The sequence below is a fragment of the Haliotis rufescens genome, unplaced genomic scaffold, assembly GCF_023055435.1.
Source record: "Haliotis rufescens isolate VD_foot unplaced genomic scaffold, xgHalRufe1.0.p SCAF_38, whole genome shotgun sequence".
Taxonomy (NCBI): Eukaryota; Metazoa; Mollusca; class Gastropoda; order Lepetellida; family Haliotidae; genus Haliotis; species Haliotis rufescens.
Window position 1 is genome coordinate 2,354,120 of NW_025964090.1, and position 27,499 is coordinate 2,381,618.

The 27,499-nt window shown below is 42.0% G+C and overlaps 1 protein-coding gene across 2 annotated transcripts in view; it reads right to left on the minus strand.

The window, feature by feature from the left end:
• Window positions 1-27,499, minus strand: part of LOC124118500 — a 45,595-nt gene that overhangs the window by 6,860 nt on the left and 11,236 nt on the right. Inside the window, exons 1-2 of one of the 2 annotated variants that reach the window (XM_046480618.2) lie at window positions 25,956-25,988; window positions 11,184-11,277 (exon numbers count right to left, since the gene is read on the minus strand). In XM_046480618.2, coding sequence (XP_046336574.2) covers window positions 11,184-11,277; window positions 25,956-25,973 — 112 coding nt within the window. In that variant the 5' untranslated portion in view covers window positions 25,974-25,988. Of the gene's footprint in view, window positions 1-11,183; window positions 11,278-25,955; window positions 25,989-27,499 lie in introns of those variants that run through there. The other variant, XM_046480617.2, reaches the window with a different exon arrangement.

Consider the following 27,499-nt stretch of genomic DNA (forward strand, 5'->3'; position numbering starts at 1 on the left):
TCCAGTTTCCACCGAGGCAAGAGAGTTAACTGGCTTTAAAAGTCCAGTTTCCACTGAGACAAGAGAGTTAACTGGCTTTAAAAGTCCATTTTCCACCGAGGCAAGAGAGTTAACTGGCTTTAAAAGTCCAGTTTCCACCGAGGCAAGAGAGTTAACTGGCTTTTAAAGTCCAGTTTCCACTGGAGGCAAGAGAGTTAACTGGCTTTAAAAGTCCAGTTTCCACCGAGGCAAGAGAGTTAACTGGCTTTAAAAGTCCAGTTTCCACTGGAGGCAAGAGAGTTAACTGGCTTTAAAAGTCCAGTTTCCACCGAGGCAAGAGAGTTAACTGGCTTTAAAAGTCCAGTTTCCACTGGAGGCAAGAGAGTTAACTGGCTTTTAAAAGTCCAGTTTCCACCGAGGCAAGAGAGTTACCTGGCTTTAAAAGTCCAGTTTCCACTGGAGGCAAGAGAGTTAACTGGCTTTAAAAGTCCAGTTTCCACTGGAGGCAAGAGAGTTAACTGGCTTGCGCTATGTCACGTGACTTCCATTGTCTAGGATAAAGCGCGGCTTTTTGCTTTGTAGCGGGTGTAAGGGATTTATTTTGCCTCTCAGAAATCCACGTGCAGCCCGACTTGCTTGTGGCGGGTTATAAGAGATTTCCTCCCCTCCAAGGCAGTAGACACAATATTTTATCAAGATCACGTGGACCAAGTGTTTCTCCTGGTGTTTAGTGAGCACAGCCGTGTTTGTGTTTTGAGTGTACATCCTTGTATTATATATCCTTGATATAAAAGGGGCAGTCGGGTAGCCTAGTGGTTAAAGCGTTCGCTCGTCACGCCGAGGACCCGGGTTCGATTCCCGACATGGGTTCCAATGTGTGAAGCCCTTTTCTGGTGCCATCCGCCGTGATATTGGTGGAATATTGCTAAAAGCGGCGTAAAACCATACTCACTCATTGATATAAAAAGATTATATGTGTTCTTAACGTACATCCTGTGTATGAAAAAATATATAATTGATAAAAATAATTTCCACTGGCTGTGTGGTATATCAGTTAGATGCACCACGGTGTTTGAAGGCATTTGCTCTTTACTATGTTTGTATCAAGGCAGTTCACGTAATCGATGTAAAAGGATCTGATATTTCTTTCTGGACAATGACACAAATCAGGGTCTCGGGAGTTGTATTTAACTCAAAGGTTTCCTCACATGTCCAAGGTCTGTTTGTGTTGCCATCAAATGACCAACATATGTTTGTCTTTGTTCCCTATAATCTTTTATGAATACAGTAGGACTGCGGACAAACAACTTCTTTGGATTCAACAAAGTCATCACAAATCACTTCCTGCTGGGGACAGCTCGAATTTGATTGACGACAAATAAGATGCACTCACGTGCCAAAAGTTTGTCATTGACCTTCATGTTATTTTTAAACACGTTATTGTTTACTGGATGTCCTGAAAGAATATGTGGCGTGTTTACAAAAGGTGAGGTGAGGTGAGGTAGAAACAGTGACATCTGATAATTTTGTGCTAAGGTGTGTCTTTCTTATAATTGGTGTACAGGGGCGGTCGGATAGCCGAGTGGTAAACGTTCGCTCGTCACGCTGAAGACCCGGGTTCGATTCCCGACATGCGTACAATATGTAAAGCCCATTTCTGGTGTCCGCCGTGATATTGCTGGAATATTGCTAAAAGCGGCGTAAAACCACACTCACTCACTAATTGGTGAACAGAAATGCAGACAAACATTTGGAAAACATTTACAACAGTCATTTTTTTATCCCGCCGAAGAATTCAGAAATAAAAACAAAAACACCCAAATAGATCACACGGAAAATCTGATCATTCGCCAAAGCGACACGTTTTTTTGTATATTGTAACTTATCCATACGGACTGAAGAGTTGAAGAGTTTCGCGACAAAATATGTTTTTGCATTTTGATTTGAAAAAAAAGAGACACTTGATTTCACTATCTTAGATGTGCTGTAGGTGAAACACACCGACAAAAACTGGTTAAAGGTTATATAGGTTTAAATATATCGCGATCTTTATCTTCAAACACATATGATGATAATATCGACAGCTTTTGTACAAAGGCTTGCAGCGTGAGACGTATTCAGTGACATAGTCATCACTAAGATCCTGCTTAGAAATCGTATTACGTTCACAGAGATATGTCTCGAGGGCCGGTCCGAATATGGCTGTAGCGTGGAACTGATTAACTGTCTGATATGTGGAATCAGGTCGTCGTGAGCACGACAGACGCCTTTAAGAATATAAAGAGATTTTAAGCTTGTGGGTTTAGTTTTTAAAACTGACTGAAAGATAATTAAATATGAAAGTGATGTCAAAGAAAGTTCGCTCTTTGACCAAAGAAAACTCCTGCATAAATACTCTTGGATATGGGTAATGCAAGGTATTTAGGACTCTGAGAACTTTAAACCATTTTCAAGAGACCGATATGGGTGGAATATAAGTCTATGCGTGGTAATCGACATTAAATGTTAACACAATGCAGAGTCCTTTACAGTAAACTACGGTTATAACGAACTCAAAGGGACTACTAATTTTAGTTCGTTATAACCGTAATTCGTTATAAGCATATATACAGTATAACTACAGCAAATAGTCGGGACTAAAAAGTTAGTTCGTTATATCCGTTAGTTCGTTATAAGCGTGTTCGTTATAACCGTTGTTTGCTGTATATAAAAAGGCCAGTAGATGATATGCGCCCTTGAAGTACACCCATCTCTAGATCACGCGTGGTTTCGAGCCAATTCTATGTTTAAAATATCTGTTTATTTAAGACTAAATTTGATTGAATCTTTTAAACGGTCGTATATCTTCCATGGGTCATGAGACCTTTTTTCACAAGGTGATCGAAATTAATTTTCGTTTGTTGAAACTAATAACATGTTATATATTTTCTGCTAACAATCACTACAGCTATTTCACTTCAAAGCGGGGAGAGTTTGTTGTTAACATTAAATTTGCTTTTTTCAATATGGCTAATCGGAAGCCATGTTTAATTTTCTGAAAAGCATATTCTGATCTCTTGGTATGCGAGAAATAGAATAGAAGATAAACCTTTTTCATGTTCAATTAAACAAGCTTTGTGATTTAACTGTTTTTGTATCTGCTGCCAGGTTCTGGATCCAGAAAACAGCCTTGTAGGGAAAAAACAATTATTCACACTGCCAAATCGCAAACACGTGACACGTTCCGTCTTCCAACGCCTGCAAAGCCTTCGATACAATTCAGATTCGCTTGACCCGTGAAGATTCGGGTTAGAATAGGTTTTCAGCAACCCATGTTTGTCGTAAGATGCGACTAACGGGGCCGGGTGGTCGGGGTCGATGACTTGGTTGATGCATGTCATCGTATCCCAGTTTGTGTAGATCGATGCTCATGACGTCAATCCCTGGATTGTCTGGTCCAGACGCGATTATTGGCAGAGCGCCATCATATAATTGAAACTGAGTGCGGAGTACAACAACACACAAACAAATCAGATTTCCGGAAACAGCTGGAGTCGTATTCAAGATAGTCATCGAGTCATACCTAAAGGCTGGAGGACCTCAAGTAACACGTGGTCTAATTCTCAATGGAATTTCATTCTGTGCAACAGCTGTGCCACAACTTGATTGAACTTATCTAAAAAAAGAAACCATTAATTCTTGTAAACATTGTCCTATCCTGTTGTATTATTACGCAAGCCTGCATCGATGCCGCTGGTGAAGCAAGCGTTCGATGTCTATATCTAATTATTAAGCTGAAGGGTCCCACAATTTCACAAATTTAGAATTAAATGAATCAATCCTGCGGAGTCTTCTAACTAATTTCATTGACGAAACCTTTCTTTTTTCGTGTTCAATACCACACTCAGTAATATTAAAGCTGCATGACGGAGGCCTGTAAGTATTCGAGACCAGATAATACAGTGGTTGGGTGGGTGAGTTGGGTTTAACGCCGCTTTTAACAGTATTCCAGTTATATCACGGCGTGTCAGCTTAATGTGGGAGGAAAGCCCGAAGTGATGCAGGTCTCTGACGTTTACCACTTTGGTGAAACCCACGAGCACGGGTATGGTGCTGACGAACCTAGAAACATAATCGGGGCGAACCGGGATTCGAACCCACAATCATAGGTTTCTGGCGTGCCCAAGGGACGCAACTCTGCACAGCGAATCGCGGCGCCTTAGACGACTGGGCCACCCGTGCCCCCAGATAATACAGTGATTGATACCATTACCAACGATCCATGCCGTCGGGATAAGATGACACGTAATCAGCCAAGTCACCGAACCTGACCACCCGATCTATTTAGTCGCCTCTTACTACCAGCACAGGTAGCTCGGGTACCATTCTACCCCGGAAGCACAACGGGGTCTGTAAGGAGGGACGGAAAGCAACCGTTTGTCTTGACATTTTAGAAAAGCCCATTTTTCCCTTGTTATGCAGAATCTATTTATTTACTAGACAATCTCTCACCAAAAAATCCTGCTTTTATAAGAAAATAAGATGGTTATAAATTTATTATATTTTATCTTTTTCTACCACCAACCCTAACATTTCGGAAAACAATCAGTAAAGAAATATCATAAGAAAAGAAGGACTTCTAACTAAAATAACAGCCAGGTCAAGTTTGAATGAACTTCAGATCCTCTTGTAAGCACAGATTCTATTGTCTTCACATATAAAGAATCATGGCGGCCTCACCGTCACAAGGAGCCGACAAGCCTCGTTCTGACGTCATGTATTCAATTGATTGACTTTCCCCGTATACTTTCACTCTCACTCAAACGAAACAAAAGCTATTATTAATGAACTCAATTACTTTCCGCAAATGCGGACGCCTTTTAAACAGTTGACATAAGTCCAAGAATAATATAGTGCACTCTACTGGGTCCAGATATAATTTCAACAAGGCGTTGTATTTAAATGGGCTCGTTAAGCTAAGCATATCAAAGGAACTAGCATCATCAACACGTGATGTTTGAGAACCGTTCAAGTATTCCCGTCGAAGGAGGCTATGTTTAGCACAGGACCTGGGTCAAGCATTGTATCTACTTGTTTGGATGTGTATTAAGTCTGATCAATGTTCTCTAAATGCAGAGTTTCTTTGACAGACGCTTGGAATTGTCTATTCACTGATAAAGTGATGCTTTGTTAACCTGGTGCTATTGAGAGTTATTCTGGAAGGTTTCGTCAGCCGAGTATGTATACTGGTCATATTTTTGCTTTTTGTATTTCATGTTTAAAGGTTACCCGAACTCGAGCATAACGGTATAGACAAATATCGTGTAATCTCGTTAATCTTGACGGTGACGGATTACAGTAAACTACGGTTATAACGAACACACTTATAACGAAATGAGGGATATAACGAACTTTCTTTTTTGATCCCGACAATTTGCTGTAGTTATGCTGTATATGTGTTTATAACGAACTACGGTTATAACGAACTAAAATAATAGTCCTTTGAGTTCGTTATAACCGTAGTTTACTGTAATGTTTATTTGTTGTTTAACGCCGCACTCCCCAATATTCTACAGTAAACTACGGTTATAACGAACACGCTTATAACGAAATGACGGATATAACGAACTTACTTTTTTGATCACGACAATTTGCTGTAGTTATGCTGTATATGTGCTTATAACGAACTACGGTTATAACGAACTAAAAAAAGTAGTCCCTTTGAGTTCGTTATAACCGTAGTTTACTGTAGTTATAAGGCGGCCTGTATAAAATCGAATCTGGACCAGACAATCCAGTGATTGACATCATGAGCAAAGATCCGCGCCGTTGGGATACAGTCACCCTTTAACGGCTACAACTGTTTACACCTGTCAAGCCACGAGAAGCTATGTTTTACTGGTGGGGTCTTGAGATTTTGTTTTGTCTGGAGATTAGATGTTTTTTTCAACTACAGCTGCAAAACTAGATATTTAAAAAAAAATTAAAACCATTATCCTGAATGTACTTTTTAAGAAAAACAACTTGCAACAATGTAATTTTTGTGGCAGGCAAATTTTTTGTTTTGGTCAAAAGTCTGAAGCGTAAGTATTTTTTTCAAGAACATTCTGGGACAATTCATGTTATATATGTTATGTTACAATATATAACTTTTTATGTATGTTTAATATAATGTACAGCGGCTAGGTTTGATAAAATACCTGTTTGCCTGTGGAGTGGAAAACACAAGTCAATGAGATCGGAGACGTTTATCGCGTTCGTGAAACACGTGCATGGCTATGTTTCTAAAAAAAATAACATAAGCAGAAATGTTTTTGAACTCGAACACAATGTCAGCGGATCCTGGCTCGATCAGACGCCTTGGACGCATTACGATCATGTTACTACGGTTATAACGAACTCAAAGGGACTACTATTTTTAGTTCGTTATAACCGTAGTTCGTTATAAGCATATATACAGCATAACTACAGCAAATAGTCGGGACTAAAAAGTAAGTGCGTTATATTCATCACTTCGTTATATCCGTCAGTTCGTTATAAGCGTGTTCGTTATAACTGTAGTTTACTGTATACAAATTTGACAAAATATCAATTTATAATGTATTCACACTTACAATCAGCACTGAGGAAGTCCGAGAGGTAGTCATTACAAAACTACAAATCGATACCGGAGAATGAAACTGTATCACAAATCACGAGCAAACCTTCATAAAAGGCCTTTTTATATCAAAGACATTTTCAGATATCAAATCTCGCCCAACAGTTTGTATGTCGGTATAGAGTATCATCAATATGTATGGTTATCATTGACCTTTTTGTTCAGGAATAGATTATAACGTGCAGATTTCGTTTCAGTTTACCAGAGAGCCTTCAACGGTTTGGCATCATAAGATTATACTTGTTCAGTCGTAACACAGGAAGATTAGCTGTTAACGGTGAACCATGAAAAATGAAATTCATGTATCATTTCATATTTATCTTGAAGAGTTCTATGACGGCAATCAACTCATTGTAAATAACTCCAGTGCACTATGTTTCCATATCTTCTCTGCCAGTTAAATCCACAGGAACTCGTTATTGGTCAGTAAATAAAAATATATGCCTCCTATATGTAAGTAGAGAATTTACTGACCAATAACGAGTTCCTGTGGTTAAATCTTATATCTAGCTTCAAACACCTCTGTTGATCAACCTTTAAAAGCCTTTTAAAGAAGCTCAATTCACATCGCTCTTGAAATTTAAAAATGTTCACGTGCTTGTTAAGATGAATTAATTGTTGTTACGTGACAGCTTTAGGTCTTTCGAAACACACCCCGCTTTTACACTGTGCAGACACACAGGCGAACGAACACATGGGACCTGAAATTCACTTTACTGATTAAATTTGATTGAAACATGTTGACGCTAGAACTTAACGTAATCGCCAGTTTGTGTCTTTTTTTTAAGCAGATACTTCTTTGCCATGATATGATCAATTTATCTAATGTAATCTGTACCTTTTCCCCCAACAGTGATTGTCATATATCTCTCAGTTTTGGAAGCGACCGTTCGGCCATCTACGTTGCTCAGCTACATCTATGGAGAACAGCTCATTTGACACTTCCCTCTCAAAAAAAACGTTGTCCGACGTCATCAAATTTCGAGCGCATGTTCGAATCACCAGAAATGACGTCATGATAGAACAATGTTTTATCGTGAAATAAATAGAGGGTGAAGAACCTAAACCCTAACCTAACCTAAACCCTAACCAAGCCCTAATCCTAACCCTAACCTAACCCTAACCGTAACCCTAACCCTGACCCTGACCCTGACCCTGACCCTGACCCTAACCCTGATCCTAACCCTGACCCTAACCCTAACCCTGACCCTGACCCTAACCCTAACCCTCGAGTGAAATATCATGTTTCTCTCATCGAGTGACGGGCGAATGGAGATATATCATTTTCCCCCGTCATATGGAATATCCTATTTTTTATACCATTTTTGTGTAGTTGTCTGCCGGAAAATTTAATTATTTCGTTTCAAATGTAAAACCTTGAAACGCACATTCTCCCTACCTAACACACACGGACGGTTCACCACCTCTTGTATTTGCAACTTTAAAAAAAAGTAGTTTCCTGTTTGCAAAATCTTAAAACATATACACAAAAGTGTCCACAAATATTTAGCTAACACGTGGTGACTGTTTAAAGCTGCGTCAGACACATCTCCGTCAATCGTATTACATCGGGATAAGTTGCTGGAGATTAATACACAAAGCAACATTGATAATATATTCTCTAAATCGATCGATTTCTCAACAATTATATATCATGGCCGACATCGAATACACGTCGAACACGCATCAAGTGAGTGAGTGAGTTGAACGCCGCTTTTAACAGTATTCCAATTATATCACGGCATGTCAGCTTATTGTGGGAGGAAAGCCCTAAGTGATACAGGCATTAGACGCTTACCACTTTGGTGAAACCAATGAGCAGGGTTGTGCTGACAAACCCAGGACATAATGGGGCTAACCAGGATTCGAACCGACATTACAGGTGTCTGGCGTGTCCAAGGGACGCAACTCTGCACAGCGAATTGCCGCGCCTTAGACAACTTGGCCACTCGTGTCCCCAGTTCATAAGTGCTTCAATTAACCCAACAACTATAATTTACTGTTACGCTTGATATGAGGATAAGTTGTTTTCATACCAGCACGCGCAAGAGACGACAGGAAGTTTGACAGTGCGGTAGGATTGTGACATTAATCAGTGAGTGAGTGAGTTGGGTTTTAACGCCGCTTTTAACAGTATTCCAGTCATACCGCGGCGTGTCAGCTTAACGTGGGAGGAAAGCCCGAAGTGATGCAGGTCTCAGACATGTACCACTTCGTTGAAACCCACGAGCACGGGTATGGTGCTGACAAACCTAGAAACATAATCGGGGCGAACCGGGACTCGAACCCACAATCATAGGTTTCTGGCGTGCCCAAGGGACGCAACTCTGCACAGCGAATCGCGGCGCCTTAGACGACTGGCATTAATCAGTGATATTTTGTGTCGTTCTGCTTCTGCTTTCTCGTCTCGTGTTATCGTCTGAAACTGAAGGCGAGAAAGCGATGTCCCCGATCGGCCTCCATAGATATCGCCATTTTTTTCAGTCACGAAACTACAGCGTAATTTGATTGGATCTCTTGTTTTAGCTTCGTGTCATTTTAACCGGCTTCAAAATAAACATGTGGTGTTTGTCGACCTATCTTGGTTTGCGGTGAATATCTCGTGTTCACAACATGAACAATGCCGCTAGTACTTTGCTGAATGCAAACCCACACCACCGAACAACAGAAATGGTGGACAAAAGTAGAATATGTAAGTGGAAGGTAAATACATTTCCTGAAGCAGAGAAGACCGCCTATGGTTTAAAATTGATTATTTCAAATTCCTGGCGATTAAACATGAGCAAGATTAACAATTGTTGCTAGGTAACAGCGTTTGTGCACGTTATTCAGTTTCATGAAGGGACCAATGCGGGGCTGTTCTGTCGGGAAAATATATGACAAATTACAGTACAGTAAACTACGGTTATAACGAAGACGCTTATAACGAACTGACGGATATAACGAACTTACTTTTTAGTCCCGACTATTTGCTGTGGTTATGCTGTATATATGCTTATAACGAACTACGGTTATAACGAACTAAAAATAGTAGTCCCTTTGAGTTCGTTATAACCGTAGTTTACTGAATAAGAACAAATGGACAAACTAAGACTGCAATAGGAGTACCGTATTCGACGTAATAAGCGCCCCGCTCTAATAAGCGCCCACGGCGATATTTGCTAATATATTGGCTAGTGAAGAATCCCAATTATAGCACCCCTTCCGATTGATCAATGTACACAAGACTTATTTATTCGTGTATAATACGTGTGTTATATGCATCCTTATTTATGGGCAATTAAATTCTGGAAAAATATATCTGTCGTATATAAACATTTCAGGCTGTCGGCATAAACCAGGAAATTTACGATTTTTCAACTCTGTTGTATTTAACCAAAATAATATTCTAATAAGAGCCCCCTATTTCAAATTTTGAGAGCGCCCTGGGAGCTTATTATGTCGAATACGGTATGTGTTCAACGGACCGCCTTTTCTCCAGTTTGGCAGGTTATGAAGCGCAACCCAAGCATACTAGCGCAAACACTTGTCGACCATATTATCTAGAAGTTGGCATGGGTACTTTTAGATACTCACCCTTGTCTGGTTAACTCTTTTTATTCTTTTTATTTCTCAAAGAAACCACCAACGGTGGTAAATGTCTATATACAAACTACAACAAGATGGCATATAAATATTTCAGAAAACTTGACATTTTGTTCAGGACATGTATCTTATTATAAACAGGTTTGTTATATTTTGACATGTTATGCCATTTATAATAATAATTACTGATAAAAGAAAAACGTCCATTCGCCAGTGCTTTACATCTGAATAAATAATGAAACTCGTCCCAATTTTTTTTGTGAATTACACAATGTACAAAATCTCTCTTCGTGACGAATGTTCAACCAGGCACGCTTTTCAATTTTAATGAGGAATAAATATTTTTGAAAACATGGTGAATCTTTAATAAAGGAATAGTAGAAAACTTTGGCAGAATATCGAATATCAGTTCTCCAGGACTGCAGAAGATGGTCCTTTAAAATAAGATGAGATGTAACATTTTTGCTGTACCTAACAGTAACACAAATAGACAGTCGCTAAAGCCTCGATACGGGCTGATGGGCAGTTACGTGAACAGCCAGGTCAAGGACCGTGAAACATCTTGGTCTCGTCTTTATAAGACTCGTATTGCATAGGGGGCACGGGTGGCCAAGTCGTCTGTGGCGCCGCGATTCGCTGTGCAGAGTTGCGTCCCTTGGGCACGCCAGAAACCTATGATTGTGGGTTCGAGTCCCGGCTCGCCCCGATTATGTTTCTAGGTTTGTCAGCACCATACCCGTGCTCGTGGGTTTCACCGAAGTGGTAAACATCAGACACCTGCATCACTTCGGGCTTTCCTCCCACATTAAGCTGACACGCCGTGATATAACTGGAATACTGTTAAAAGCGGCGTTAAACCCAACTCACTCACACGTATTGCATATGTGTGATGATTATCACACAACTATACTTTTGATATAGTTTATACTCATTCTAGTCCATCTGTGCTTGAATAAGATGCTAACAATATTCTGAAACTTACCATTGGTATTTTCGGAGAAGACAGCAGACGATAAAGCCGTTACCACGAGCAGCACATGCGTGTACGTATTCCATTTTCCCGCCATATTTATGATCTGAAATAACATGAAACATGGTATTACATTGCTGATTTGCATAACTCAACCCAACACCGTTATAGGGAGACAGTTGTTTATTTGTTTGTTGTTTAACGTCTGGACCAGACAATCAAGTGCTTGACATCACGAGCATCGATCTTAGCAATTGGGATACGATGACATGCATCAACCAAGTCAGCGAGCCTGACCACCCGATCCCGTTAGTCGCCTCTTACGACAACCATAGTCGTCTTTTGTATCTACCCCCGGCGTTGCACGGGGGCACAGGTGGCCCAGTCGTCTAGGGTGTCTGAGGCGTGCCAGAATTTATGATCGTGGGTTCGAATCCTAGACTCGCCCTGAGTAAGCTTCTAGGTTTGTTAAAACCTAAAACTTAAAATACCTCAGTGATAAACGATATGGAGATGGTCACGTCACTTCTGAAACGAAGCATTAGGGTTTCAGGGTATGTATCATAATCGAATAGAGATATAATACCCTGGATACACGAGGATGATACCATGTAACACACAACTAAAGCATATTACACCATGCCAACTTACATCTAATTAACATCGTATTTTTATGAAAATATGAACTCGACAACCCGTTTCATGGATATTGAAAAAATAAATGCATTTTGTGAAAGATTGATAAAGGATATATCTTATCAGCTGCCATTAAATCTTATATACTGAACCCAAAAAGTTAAGGATCATAAATATTTTTGTAGTGAAGACTGTGTACACAATTTCATAAAAAATAACCCCAAAATATTCGTGATCCCAAACTTTGTTAGTTCAGTATATAAGATTCAAAGCACCTGTAAAGAGATGCCGCTTCTTTAATATTTCAATTTATACATACATTCCAAGGCATATCGACGTGCAAGTAATTATTTATGGCATCCTAAAGAGTTGAGCGAGAGTTAATTTCACCGAACAATGCAATTGCGAAATGTCAGGTCTTGCTATTGATTATAACACCAACTTTTACTCGCATTTCTCAAGTGAGATAATGGTTGCAAGCTAACAGTGGATGTCCCTTAGGAAGGAAGTGGGAGTGAGAGATCGCAGCATTTAATTAGCTTTCAGTCAAACTGGTGTCATAAAAGTATCAATTCCCTAGTTTTGTCTCCGTCGGCATTCAGAACTGTTTGCATGCCTTTCTTGTATATACAGAGTCTACCGGCCTTCTGATCAGGGTAGGGGCGGTCGGATAGCCTAGTGGTTAAAGTGTTCGCTCGTCACGCCGGGTTCGATTCCCGACATGGGTACAATGTGTGAAGCCCATTACTGGAATATTGCTAAAAGCGGCGTAAAACCACACTCACTCACTCTGATCAGGGTAGATATAGGGATATAGGGATATAGTGATGGTGATAAGCTAAGGGGACTTTACGCGTTAGGGCATCGACAGTCTCGCCCGGATCCCGAGCGAGTGAGTGAGTGAGTGAGTGAGTGAGTCCTTTGGGTTGGTTGGTGTGTGTGTGATTGAGTTGGTAGGTTTGGGTGGAGTGGTGAGTAAGCAAGTGGGTTGATGGATGGGAAGGTAAGTGAGTCGGTGACATTAATGTTTTCGATCTAGTTTCCAATCAGTTACTTATTTGGCGTATGGCAAGCGAAGGGGCGTGATTAAAATATATTACATGGGAAAATGCACATATGTAATAAATATTGAATGAAATTTGCCCTTTTCAGCAAATGCCAGCAATATCACTGTGGGTGATCAAGAATGAATTTCCCAACCCGTTTCGTGGGAATCGAACCTAGATCTACAGCGTGATGAGCTAACGCTTTAACCTCCAAACGATTTAGTTGTACACTGCTTTACAGCGTGACGAGCACTGCTTTAACCTCCCGGCTAGTTAGTTATACAACGCTTTACGACGTGACAAGCCGACGCTTTAACTTCTAGTCTAGTTAGTTATGAACCGCGTTACGACGTGACAAGCCGACGCTTTAACTTCTAGCCTAGTTAGTTATAAACCGCGTTACGACGTGACAAGCCGACGCTTTAACTTCTAGACGAGTTAGTTATGAACCGCGTTACGGCGTGACAAGCCGACGCTTCAACTTCTAGTCTAGTTAGTTATGAACCGCGTTAAGGCGTGACAAGCCGACGCTTTTTTTAACTTCTAGTCTAGTTAGTTATGAACCGCGTTACGACGTGACAAGCCGACGCTTTAACTTCTAGCCTAGTTAGTTATAAACCGCGTTACGACGTGACAAGCCGACGCTTTAACTTCTAGTCTAGTTAGTTAAGAACCGCGTTACGACGTGACAAGCCGACGCTTTAACTTCTTGTCTAGTTAGTTATGAACCGCGTTACGACGTGATGAGCCAACACTTCGACTTCTAGGCTAGTTAGTTATACAACGCTTTACGACGTGACAAGCCGACGCTTCAACTTCAAGTCTAGTTAGTTATGAACCGCGTTACGGCGTGATGAGCCAACACTTTAGCCTTTAAGCTAGTTAGTTATACACTAACTTATAACTAGTCGAGTCATATAACTAGGTATGGGTGTTCCCTTATACGGAATCGAACCTGGTTCTTCGGCGGAAAGAACCAACAATTTAGTCACTCGGCTACCTATCGTCCCTTGTCGCTCGAAGTAAGTGATGAAACATGGCCTCAGTTGTTGAAAGAAAACCAATATCCTGGAACAAGGAATACCAGTTTAAGTTCACATGGCTATGTCTTGGATTGATCCAGCTTAAAAAATGCAACCTGCTGACAACACAAGGGCTCAAACTGTTAATTATTAACGCTTGTCACTAAGAAGCGATCTCTCAATTTCGTGATCAGGTTGTGTAGGAGGCATCTTAGTCGTTGGTTTGCGTGGCATGACGTCTATTTATCAGTATTCGTGCTTTTGTTCCGTCGTTGTTTTAAAGCTGCACTGCTCTATATTCAGTAAGTGTACTGTGTCTGAGTGGGGTATCCATGTTGAAGTTGGAAAACAGTGGGATAACATTATAAAACAAGCATAGGTCAGGATTAGTACAAGCACACACACACACACACACACACACACACACACACACACACACACACACACACACACAGAGACACACACACAATGATAATAACTCTATTCAGCTATATGACAGCGTCCGGCAAATATTCAAATCCGGACCAGACAACCAGTGATTGATAGTATTTGTTGGTTTGTTTCTTTGTTGTGTAACGCTGCACTCAGCAATATTCCAGCTATATGACGGCGGTCTGTAAATAATCGAGTCTGGACCAGACAATCAAGGGATTGACATTAGTATCATCGATCAAGTCAGGTGGGATACGATGACATGAATCATCCAAGTCAGCGAGCCTGACCCCCGATCCCGTTAGTCGTCCCTTACGGCAAGCATTGGCTGCTGAGGATAATTCAATCCCCAAATCTTCACGGGGTTTGCGATTATGAAACATTAGTGATATCCCGTTTTACCCCGTAACAAATTTCGTCGTTCACCAACGGCTAAACGCCAAGCACGTGGTCCTGGGTGCAACGCACAGGTAAAACGCCAGGCGACGTTAAGCGACGTTGCTCGGGAAGAGTGGTTGGGTGGATGAACTGGTTCGGCAAGCTTGTCTCCTTAGAGTTTCTAGGGTTTCTGTCCTGTCCCACAAGAGTGAGTGAGTGAGTATGGCTTTACGCCGTTTTTAGCAATATTCCAGCAATATCACGACCGTAGTAGTCGTCATAGCGACGCTGAAGTAGTTGGGGTGTAGTGACGCTGAAGTAGTTTGGGTGTCAGTAGCCGTTGTGAAAGTAGTAGATGATGGTAGTAGTGAGTGAGTGAGTATGGTTTTACGCCGCTTTTAGCAAAATCACGGCGGGGTACACCAGAAATGGGCTTCACACATGTACCCATGTTGGGAATCGAACCCGGGTCTTCGGCGTGACGAGAGAACGCTTTAACCACTAGGCTACCAGACCGCCCCGTGTCTCTTTAGAAAAGAGAGTATGTCGAAAAGTGCCCCAGCTCACCCAGCAATTGGTACCTCGTAGGATTAGATTTGTAATGTAAATAAACTCTCCTAGCGCCTTACAAGGCAGCTTGTGTTTTACACCCCACCTGTAATAATAATGTCGCGCAATGAGAATTCAGTTGGTGCATGTGATATGACTCATTTGGGACTCGAACACGTGCCTGCGGTTTTACGAGCGAACACTTTAACCACTAGGTTACCCCACTGCCCAATTCTACTTTATATGTAAAATAAAACAATTCAACCATTTCAAATTCATTGTCGTGTAATCAATGGTTTTGAAGCGTCCTTTGAAATCTTGCTACAATGCCTATATTTTCACAACCATCAGGAACCTTCAAAGCAAAGTCTCAACCATATTTATTCAATATTGTACGGCCAACCGATCTATATTACAGTGTGTTTCTTTGTTAATAAGACAATGGCTTTACCAAACTACTTAAATGTTGAAACTCTGACGAATCCTGCTTTCATTTATATGGCATGGGTCAAGTGCTAGCTGAAGGCTAATGCCAACTTTTAGTCACTGTATATAAGTACTAGTGAGTGAGTATGGTTTTACGCCGCTTTTAGCAATATTCCAGTAATATCACGGCGGGGGACACCAGAAATGGGCTTCACACATTGTACCCATGTTGGGAATCGAACCCGGGTCTTCGGCGTGACGAGCGGACACTTTAACCACTAGGCTACCCGACCGACCCCCCACTTTTTATAAAAAAAGAGAGAAATATTTCGTTATGGAACAGAATCAGAGGGATATACAAACGCTTGTAGTTGTCTATTGGCGCTTTGCTAACCGTGCAGGTGCCAAATTATAATGTCAACTGGAAGAATACTGATGGCACAGTTTCACTGAACTTACAGAAAGCGGTGACGTCCTTCTATAAGACAATTCATATAGACGCCTGTTTGAGACATAATCTTTGTAGTATGTCGTTTTGCATGTTTGCTCATCCATAGGTATACCGATATAGTAATGTACAAATTCCAAGTCAGTCTCAAATATCTGCTGAAACTGATCCTATAGGTCGTAAAAGGCAAGATAGTGAGAAATGGAAATGTCCGGAACACTGAGTGAGTGAGTGAGTGAGTTGGGTTTAACGCCGCTTTCAACAGTATTCCAGTTATATCACGGCGTGTCAGCTTAATGTGGGAGGAAAGCCCCAAGTGATGCAGGTCTCTGACGTTTACCACTTCGGTGAAACCCACGAGCACGGGTATGATGCTGACAAACCTAGAAACATAATCGGGGCGAACAGGGAATCGAACCCACAATCATAGGTTTCTGGTGTGCCCAAGGGACGCAACTCTGCACAGCCCCCGGCTGGAACACTGAAAATCATTTACGACACAAGGTTTTCGCGAAAAAGGGTAAGCATATGCTCATTTAAAAAGTTCATGCCAGTGAGTGAGCGGGTGTGATCACTCAGGATAGGTGTATTGGTTTATATCCACATAATCTAATTTCTAAACTAAACTATTACCTATGGAATACTGTAAGGGGCATTCTCACGGGGTAGAAAACGTCGAGAAACCTATGATTGTGGGATCGAATCACGGTTCGCCCCGATTGTTTCTAGGTTTGTCAGCACCATACCCGTGTTCGTGGATTTGACTGAATCACTTCGGGCTTTCCTCTCACATTAAGCTGACAGGCCGCGATATAACGGAATACTGTTAAAAGCTCAACCCACTCACTCATTTGCCGACTGGGCACGGTGCGACAAACACTGTGAATGTTTAACGTTGATAGTAGTGTTTCAAATCTCATTTACAAACCTGTTTCCGTGTCCTCTCCAATGTAACCGATGCACAAGCCATCGACCAACCAGTTGGTTGACGGCTTAGCCTTTATGCAAACTTAAGGATTAACACGTTTGAAATTTCAAAATATATCGATTTTAAAATCTCGATTTTTTTTCAGAAAGTCATTTTTTTATAAAACAAGGAAAAGAACAAATAAATATATTCGCTTACTAATTTAGGGTATGAGAAATATGCCAATGAAATAAAAAGAGCATCCGAAAGTTAATTGCGTTTTGAATGAATCGGGCCGAACATTCTGCAGTGAGAAGGTTGCTTTGACGTATCAGTAACAAACATGATGTCCGATGCAATTCCCTGTTTTGACTTAAACCATATGTTCCCATGTTTTGTTCAGATGAACAATGGGGCACGGGTGGCCTAGTCGTCATCTTCTCGAGGCAAGGGAGTTAACTGACTTTAAAAGTCCAGTTTCCACCCCTGCCGAACTCTGCTCGAATTCATGGGCTTGATCGTATCGCCACCAGTGGTTATAACGAGTTATGTCCCTTCTAAGCCTCGCCTATGGACCAATCAGATTCCATCATTTGCATTTGTTTCATTCAAAATGGCGGCGCCCCTCCAAGACGATCTGATCGATAATCAAGATCTGTATTGTGATAAATCGCTAAGTGCATCAAATCACGCGACCACCTTGATTAAAAACATGAAAAGGTTTTAAAAATATCTGTTAACAACGATTTGGCGGTGCACATGCTTTGCAAATCCTGCAATCGACCGAAATCTGCATGACAGTTTACGAACCGGATTTCGATTTCGTTGCGCGATTTTGATTGGACTATGCATAGACTCGTTAGTCCAGCCAAAATGTAACTCCATAATACCAGCCTAGTTCGGCAAGGGTGGAAACTGGACTTTTATATCCAGTTAACTCTCTTGCCTCGGTAAGATGCACAGTCGCCACACGCTTGTTATACAGATGGAATCGTACAGTTGACTAAGAATTTAGTTTGTTTATGATTATTGAAAGGTTGTGTCGCTTTTATTCAAATTTTCATTAAGCACAGATCATCCTGTAAAGTCTTTTTGACGAGGGGGAATGATACTTTGTGAACACCACGCCACAAGGGTCTAAAACAATTCTGAACAGGCACAGTGAAACATTTCTGAACCGGAGCGCCCCGCTACAATGTAATCCCCCAGATTGACAAACATTGGGTGAGTTGAGTTGAGGTGAGGTTTGGTACGGTGAGGTGAGGTTTGGTGAGGTTAGGTGAGGTGAGGTGGGGTTTAAACCACGGGATGCATATCAAGTGTTGTTACTAAGGTGACATAAATTGTGGAAACGGTAATTAAATGGATGAGCACACAGAGAGGCAGATTCGGGCAGACTGGGCGTCAGCGCGATCATCATTATCGTCATGATCGTTGAAACTACGCAGCACGTCAAACACCGGGAACCCGTTTTAATTTTTCGTTTCGTCTATTTTACGCTTTTCCGTTTTTCAAATTTAATTTTGGTCACGCATTTGCTATGTTGACTTAACTTGTCCTTTAATGCAGAGCGCCAGGCAGGGTAACAACAAGTACCATCTATTAGCTTCTTTTGGTATGACGGGGCCAGGGATCGAACCACCGACCTTCTGATCTCGTGACAGACACTCTGTCCTCTCGACCACTATTAAATAAGTACGTTCCCAACAGGAAATGCCTGGGATGCCTGATTTAACGCTAGACTGTTGTATTTGTAATACCCATGCTAAATACGGTTGTCACATAAAGTATGTTTTAAGCCGCACAAAAATATATGCTCGGTTTCCCGCTTACTTATTTCAGCAGTGATTCTGATTCTATCACACCATAAGATATCATAGCTACAAATGCATTTTTGTCCCTACCTTCTGTACTTCGTTTTCGGCTCTTCCATAAATCGAAGTTTCGGATATTCTGAGCACATTTTCTCAAATTAATTCCAGACTAGAAAGGGCGCGTGTACGTGCGTTTGTGCGTGCGTTTGTGCGTGCGTTTGTGCGTGCGTGTGTTTTATCTCATAAAGAGGTGATAAATAGGGTCTTTGTACATCGATTAATCCTTCATGACTATCGACTCAGCAAAGTATTTCCCCACCGTTGATAAACCACATCCGAACGGGGCGTCAACAATCGTCTATTTCTGTAGCGCCAAGCGTCAGATTATCTCATAATAACTACCAGTTCCTCTTTAAGAATAGGGTGCAACTAAAATATGGATCAAAGGACGGAACGGACCAAAATAAGTGTGCGGTATTTATAACTCCATTCAGCTAAAACAGACGGTGGGGTGGCCATTATACTGAATTATACTTATACTTATTATACTGATTATACCTCCATTGGAGATTACATTTACTGCCAGTGCTCATTTTCCAAGAGTTAAACATGCAGAATTAAATAGTGAGATAGTTATAATGATATTCAGCACAATTAGCTTGCATCACCATTAATATCACTAGCATCAAAAGCATCCTCATCCTCACCGCCATCATCATCATCTTCATCACTATCATCATCGACATCAACAATATAATGGCAAGGCCTTAATTATTTACATTCGGAGCTGGACTATTTTAACGTTCGTTTCCAAGAAACTTGTCAAAGATGATGGTATGAATGCTTTGCTGAATTTAAAAGCCTTCTTGCTGATTGGCTGAAATTTTACCTGACGAAACACGCCAGATGTGTCGAGATTTCCACGCAGAGATATTATTTAAGATTGATGTGTTGTGTAATATGAAGTTTAAAGGGGAAAATCTTGTTTAAAAAGTGTCACCTAAAACAATGCCAGTTCAAGATACTCTGAATAAGTATGAATGTTTGAGAAAGGGTTAACGTGTGTTAATGTGAATAGGAGACAGATCCTGAAGTTCACAAGGCAAAAACGGAGGTCGAACTGAATTTCAAATGAAAATGTACTCAAAGCTTTCTGAAAACACACACACGTTGGTAAGTGAAACCACTCTCACCTCCCTAAACTGCTGTTCCTTGTAAACACGTTTTACCATTCACTGGGACAAACCTGCAACTTTCCGAGACTTTTTCATTTACTGAACTGAACGTAAATGCCGACAAATCACTAGCGACCAGAGCACGAGGCTGCCAGACGAGTTCCTATTTCACACCATCGCACAGTCTGATGGCTACCGATAGTCCCGTTTGTAATGATTCGGGCGCTCGGGCGTGAGCTTGTTAAAGTGAATTTCTTGCTTCTCATGACCATCCGTCCCATAATTCTCCGCGCCTCTATATTCTTTATATTTTTCAGCACTGTTAAGAAACCTTTTCAACTCAAATTTCGTTTTCAACCTGATTTCAACTTTTCGGACACACCATCCAATTTAATGTATGCCTGGCTTACAGGGGATGCTACTCAAGGTCATCTTGGTCTCTTCTTGCATTGAGCCACAGTGGCCGAGACAAAAGAGGTCACGTGGTACATTAGCATGAAGTTAACGTTTATAGATTTGTAACCTGCTAAAGAAACAAAAAATAATAATCTAAAACTCCCTCTCTACCCATTAAGTATTTTGTTGTTAACGCCAGCTATATGCCGACGGTATGTAACTCATTGAGTCTAGACCAGACAATCCAGTGATTGACATCATGAGCATCGATCTACGTAAATGGAAACGATGACATGAATGAACCAAGTCCACGAGTCTGACCACCCGATCCGGCTAGTCGCCTCTGACAAGCATGGGTTGCTGAAGATCTAACCCGGATATTCACGGGGTAGTCAGTTTTGAAAAGAGCCAATTGTCTCGATTATTTATAGGCCGCCGAAATACTGTTGACAGCGGCGTAAAACAACACTCACACTCTCATGGAATTACTTCCTCGGCCTGTTCAGAAACAGTCGTTCGCTATAAAGCCTGAATTTTAACGGCATTATATCCCTTGGCCCCGTTCAATTAACCCATGTTATCTTAACAGTGAGCAGTAGCTAACGGATTTAATGGTCCAGTACTGAATGGAGTGATCTGGGACAATTACTAAATACTACTTATTTCACTCTGGCAGTGTGGGTTCGAATCCCGGATGAGACTCAACCCCAAAAGGACTAGAATCTGTTTTTACTAAGAAAAGTGTTATCCCAAATATAACATTTGTTACATTTGACCACTCTGTAAATGGCATGGTTTGTTCACTCTTTACTTCGTTAGCAACTCACACCTGACCAACACCCGTAAGCTGCTATACTTAACGAGCCTTAACACCTAATCCTGTTAGAAGGGGGTGAACGAGGAGAACGGCACAGCCAGTCGGGGTCCATAGGAACTAATTAGTGTCTTAAACAAACAGGGCCCTAGTGAGACCACGGACCTATATAACCGTATAGGTCCGTTGTTGGACGGGCGTGACTAACATCAAGTCTCTGAAATGAACATATCGTACAGAAAAAAACCCAGTTGTTCAGTTATCGTAATAAAAATATAATAAAAGGGAGCCCAGTGACACTCTTCATTTTCAGAGACCTGATACTGCAGTAATCTAGACTTACCAAACATTATAGATTTGCATGGGCTGTATTTGATATATATTTGTATCAGGGTCTGTAAGACAGACTAGGGCGGAACCAAGAGGCGTGGATCCATTTTAACCATCCCAGGTTGCATAAACATTTAGACTTTCTTAAGTCTCCTTTGCGATTTTAGTTCTCGTTAATACAACGCCGAGTTTCCGTGTTTGGTTACGGTGTCGGGGCAAATTAACAGTGTAATTATAGAAGAAAATATCGACTTGCGGAGGGGTAGGGTGTCGACTCAGCACAGGGGAGCGTCACGCCTTGAAGGTCATACAATCAAGGTCAACCTTCACCAATTGTTAGCGCGGCGTTAAGGCCAGACGAGACTAATTATTCTGACACATCAGGCCCACGTAAAATGCGGCGGTACTCTGGGATTGTGTCTAGAAACACGGCGGTTGGGACTACATTTGTTTGATCCTCGTGACGCAATTTGGGGATGAGGATGATGAGTTGGCGATGAGAGCGTGTTGAGATTGTGTGGACTAGTTTTACAAGGCACTGTCTCTGTAGCAGGAATAAACTGATGGTTTGTATCTGAATGTTACATAGTCGCGTCTGAAAGGTAGTGTTACAAGCGTGTTGCTGCTACTACTGTGACTAGGGCGGTCGGGTAGCCTAGTGGTTAAAGCGTTCTCTCGTCACGCCGAAGACCCGGGTTCGATTCCCGACATGGGTACAATGTGTGAAGCCCATTTCTGGTGTACCCCGCCGTGATTTTGCTAAAAGTGGCGTAAAACCATACTCACTCACTCACTGCTACCATCATCTACTACTTTCACAACGGCTACTGACACCCAAACTACTTCAGCGTCACTACACCCCAACTACTTCAGCGTCGCTATGACGACTACTACGGTTATTTCCACCCTAACTAGGCCACTCCAAATACAAGGACAAGTCGGCTCGGAGTCAGCGTTCTGTGTTTGAGTAGGCTATGGCGTGATATCTCAGGAGGCTAGCACTATAAAATCGGCATTAGTCCGGAGTACAAGCGCACATGTGGACGTCGCTAACTACGTGCAATAGTCTTGAACGCGATGTTAGGCCCCATTTCACCTCACGTCAATAGTGCTCCTGTACTACTTGAACACACACACTTCCGTTGAACAAAACAACACATATAGGATATATGACTTCAAGTGATAAACAAACTAGTTATATATTGTTATACTATTCCATTAATCAAAGAAGAAATAGCTTCCTGATGTAGAAGACAAGGGATTAATCGGTTCACCGAGAACACAGGCCCTCTTGAAGATACAGTACAATACGCAGGCGGCACTAGACTGAATAACGCTCTACCTCACAAGACCGTTCCTAGTCGCTACCGGAATCCACCTTGCAATAACATTGTTAAAACATCACTTAAACTAATTGGTCGAGATCTACGGTATGAAAGAAGAATCTCTAGACGGAAACAATTGATCGGCGTCGGTGTTAGTGTAGAGGTCGATGAGTCACATTTATGTTTATTAAATTTTGAAAAAAACAACTGGAGATAGCAGGTTTAACGCGTTCAATAAATTTTGTCAAGTATTATCTAAACCCATTATGACATTGGCTTCCCTTCACTTGACTTTCTAAAATATACTCTTCAAAAAAAGAAACTTGACATAGATGTAAAAAACACTTTTTTCCAAATATCTAAAATAATTACATTAAATGAGAAACAAATAAGTCAAATAGAAAGATGGTGTGTCTATAATTCGCGAAAACACATGCAAAGCACATAAACGTAGCGTTTGGGGATCAATTTTACAGCTTCATCCAAACGCAACCGCCTGTAAAAAACGTGCAGCACAGGATCCTGCATTTAGGCATGCAGGCCCCCCTGCTGAATGGGTATAAAAAGCCACATCAACGGCTGTTAATACAGTCCTTATATAATTATAACGGCAGTAGAGGCGGTGACAGAATGCCAAGACTGAATGCAGCTCAACGGAACAACGCCATTGGGTGATCACAAGCTGGAGCAACTCAGCAAGAAGTGGCCAGGCACTTTGGCGTATCCAGACAGACAATCTCCGCACTGTGGACCCGATACAACAACACCACCAGAGTTGACGACAGACCAAGGTCAGGAAGACCAAGGGTGACAACCCGAACACAAGATCGATACATCCGGCTGCGACAACTCCGAGACCGCACAGATCCCTGGGGTACGCAGAATATCCGATCAAACGGTACGCAACAGACTGAGGGAGGCTGGACTTTTTGCACGAAGACCTGTTCGACGTCATGTATTGACCCCGCGTCATCTGGCGGATCGTCTGCTTTGGTGCCAACAGAGGGTTAGATGGGCACGTGCAAGGTGGAGAGATGTACTGTTTACTGACGAGTCCCGTTTCCTACACACACGTGCTGATGGGCGCGCAGGTGTCTACAGACGTCCCGGTGAACGTTACGCCCCCAACTGTGTGCAGCAGGTTGTCCCATTTGGCGGCGGGAGTGTCATGGCATGGGCTTGAATTCATCACGGTGGTAGGACGCCTCTCGGGAATGTGGCAGGTACATTGACAGGTGTGCGTTACAGAGACTTGATCCTACAGCCTTACGTTCTTCCTCACGTCAACGTTCATGGCGGACAGTTCCAGCAGGACAACGCTCGACCGCATATTGCATGTGTTTGTCAGGACTTCTTACAGCACAACAACAGCCAGCCCGGTCACCAGATTTGTCCCCGATTGAGCATCTGTGGGACGAGTTGGATCGACGCGTTCGCAGAAGGAATCCACCGCTCCAAACACTTCCGGCGTTTCTTGATGCACTTAAACTTGATTGCATCTATGGGTCGTCGGTGTCAAGCGGTGATTGATGCACGTGGTCTGTACCCCTGTGACATTAACTGTATCGTGTACGTGTGTCTGTCAGGTGACACGATTAATGTTTTGAACATTGTGTACATTGATCTTCAAACAGTGTTTATGGTTTCTGTGTCCTATTTTGAAACAATCGCATGATATTACATTTAGAAAGTCGGTGTCAAGTTTCTTTTTTTGAAGAGTATATATTAGTTGCTTGTATTCAAAGACGTTTTGATACCTGATGCACACGGTTTCTAAAATAATACAACCTAAAACAATGTATCTAATTTATATAATGGAACTCGTCTGTGATAGTGGTGGCAAAGACCACAATGTGGGCGAAGTTAAGCAACGTTGGTTGCGGAGTGTAGATGGATGGTTGACCGTGTTTGGCAAACATGACTTGAGAGTTTCTAGGGCTTCGGCCCTGCCACACACTGAAACGCGTCACATATTGTGTCAACATAGGCACGACACTTTATTCGAAATACGCCTCTGTTGACTCAGCCGTGAATGGGTACCCGGTAGGATGGTAGCTTGGGACGTATACTCCCCAGTACACTGATGATGTTATTTCAGTGTATGAGGCTCCTTGGACCTTAGAGTTACATTACATCATACAGACGAGAGAAAGAGGGTTAAAATATGTTTTCAACAGTAACACATGACTTCATATCACAGTACATATTTTACACGGGATTTTGGTTGCAACAGAACGAGATCATTCATATGATTCTGACCACTATTTTGACGCCTAATCAATGGAATCTGTTTCGTCGGATAATCGAGACTTTATATTAGACTGTAAAGCGAAATCATGGCAATGAGAGCTGGTTCTCCAAACCCAAATAAAAGTTCTAAGATGTTAATAATAAGCCTGCCGTCACGTGAGACGCCAAGCCTACATGGCGTCGTTGGACCGACCATTTTGATATTTCGGGGGTCGTATATTATATATCAAATGGTCGGTACTTAAATGTATGCCATTTGGAGACGTCTGGATAATCGGATAGCATATAATCAACAGAAGACGTCACACTTCTGTTTGACGTCAACATGACACTAGAACTTCTTAGGAATGAAATTTTAACCGTAGTCTAGAATATCAGACCAGTTATGTGATTTACGACGTGACCTTCACCACCACGAAAGGAGGTGATCAAGGTCATGACATACAGTAAACTACGGTTAAAACGAACTCTCAAGGACGGCCAATTTTAGTTCGTTATAACCGTAGTTCGTTATAAGCATATATACAGCAAATGGCCGGGACCAAAAAATAAATTCGTTATATCCGTCAGTTCGTTATAACCGTAGTTTACTGTGCTTTGATACATAGAAAATTCGTGCTGACTATCCAGTACTCACTTATATGACATATGATCTCTGGTTTGCATTTATATACACTACCGTTGATTTGCTAGTTACCATGGATATACTTATTGACCAATCAGAAGCAAGCATCTCCTTCAGCACGGTCCTAATGTGTAAAGATCAAATAATTTATTTTTATAATAATTATATAATCAGCATCTAAATCTCTTTCATCTTGATAGCCTGCACATACCTGTGGATATCCATCCATCTTTCTGTGGCCCCCATTCCACTGTCACATCATTTACTAAATCACTACCCACTGCCAGAAACTGAAGAGTGATACGTTCACGAAAGGATCCTAACCGCTTGGGACTCCAAGTCTGGCCATGTCAGATATTTCCTCATATTTACAACACTACGAGGACTCGCTTAGGCGTTGTATGGAGATTAACGAGACAAAAATCCACAGGAGAATTGGGAGTTCGTGGTTGTATGTAGGAAGCTGTCTCGCTTGTACCAGTAAACACTGGCTTACGGGGGCTGATAACTACAGACAGGCGTGTCACTAAGCCGCCATGTAGTTGAGTGGAAACAGGAATACTCCGCGCTGTGGGGGCATGTGTTGTCGATTCCGAGCGTTGGAAGGTTTATCGGATTTTGGACACATCCTGAACTTGTCATTTGCGGATCAGCTGTCATTAACCTTTTACACTGGAATCTAAACTTCTGTTCTTGTTGTTGGGTTTAACGCCGCTTTTAACATTATTCAAGTTATATCACGGCGTGTCAGCTTAATGTGGGAGGGAAGCCCGAAGTGATGCAGGTCTTAGACGTTTACCACTTCGATGAAACCTACGAGCACGGGTATGGTGCTGACAAACCTAGAAACATAATTGGGGCGAACCGGGATTGGAACCCACAATCATAGGTTTCTGGCGTGCCCAAGGGACGCAACTTTGCACAGCGAATCGCGGCGCCTTAGACGACTGGGCCATCCGTGAAAAACACTTCTGAGAATGGAGTACTGTAAGGTACATTCTAACTTTCTATACAGTTCAAAATGCAAAACAATGCGAGATCAAGCGTGATCTTTGTGAACAAACTCGCATTATTAAGGCAGATCTGTTTTCTCATTAAACCTCGCAGTCAGCAATAGTGAGTGAGTGAGTGATTTGGGTTTTACGCCGCTTTTAACAGTATTCCAGTTATATCGCGGCGTGTCAGCTTAATATGGGAGGAAAGCCCGAAGTGATGCAGGTCTCAGACGTTTACCACTTCGGTGAAACTTACGAGCACGGGTATGGTGCTGACAAACCTAGAAACATAATCGGGGCGAACCGGGATTCGAACCCACAATCATAGGTTTCTGGCGTGCCCAAGGGACGCAACTCTGCACAGCGAATCACGGCGCCTTAGACGACTGGGCCACCCGTGCCCCCAGAAAAGTTGTGTGACGATTGTCAGTGAATGGTCGTGTCTGAGTCAGACAAATTAGTGGTAACGCTGTACAACGCCGGTGTACGATGACGCACAGTTAGTCATGGTTGGTTGTTTGTTGTTTCACGCCGCACTCAGCAATATTCCAGCTATATGACGGCGGTCTGTAAATGATCGACACTGGACCAGACAATCCAGTGATTGACAACACAAGCATCGATCCACGCAATTTGGACACGATGACCTGCATCAACCAAGTAAGCGAACCTGGCCACCCGATCCCGTTAGTCGCCTCTTACGACAAGCATAGTCGCCTTCTACGGATGGGTTGCTCGTAAAACAAGCATCGGGCGCTGT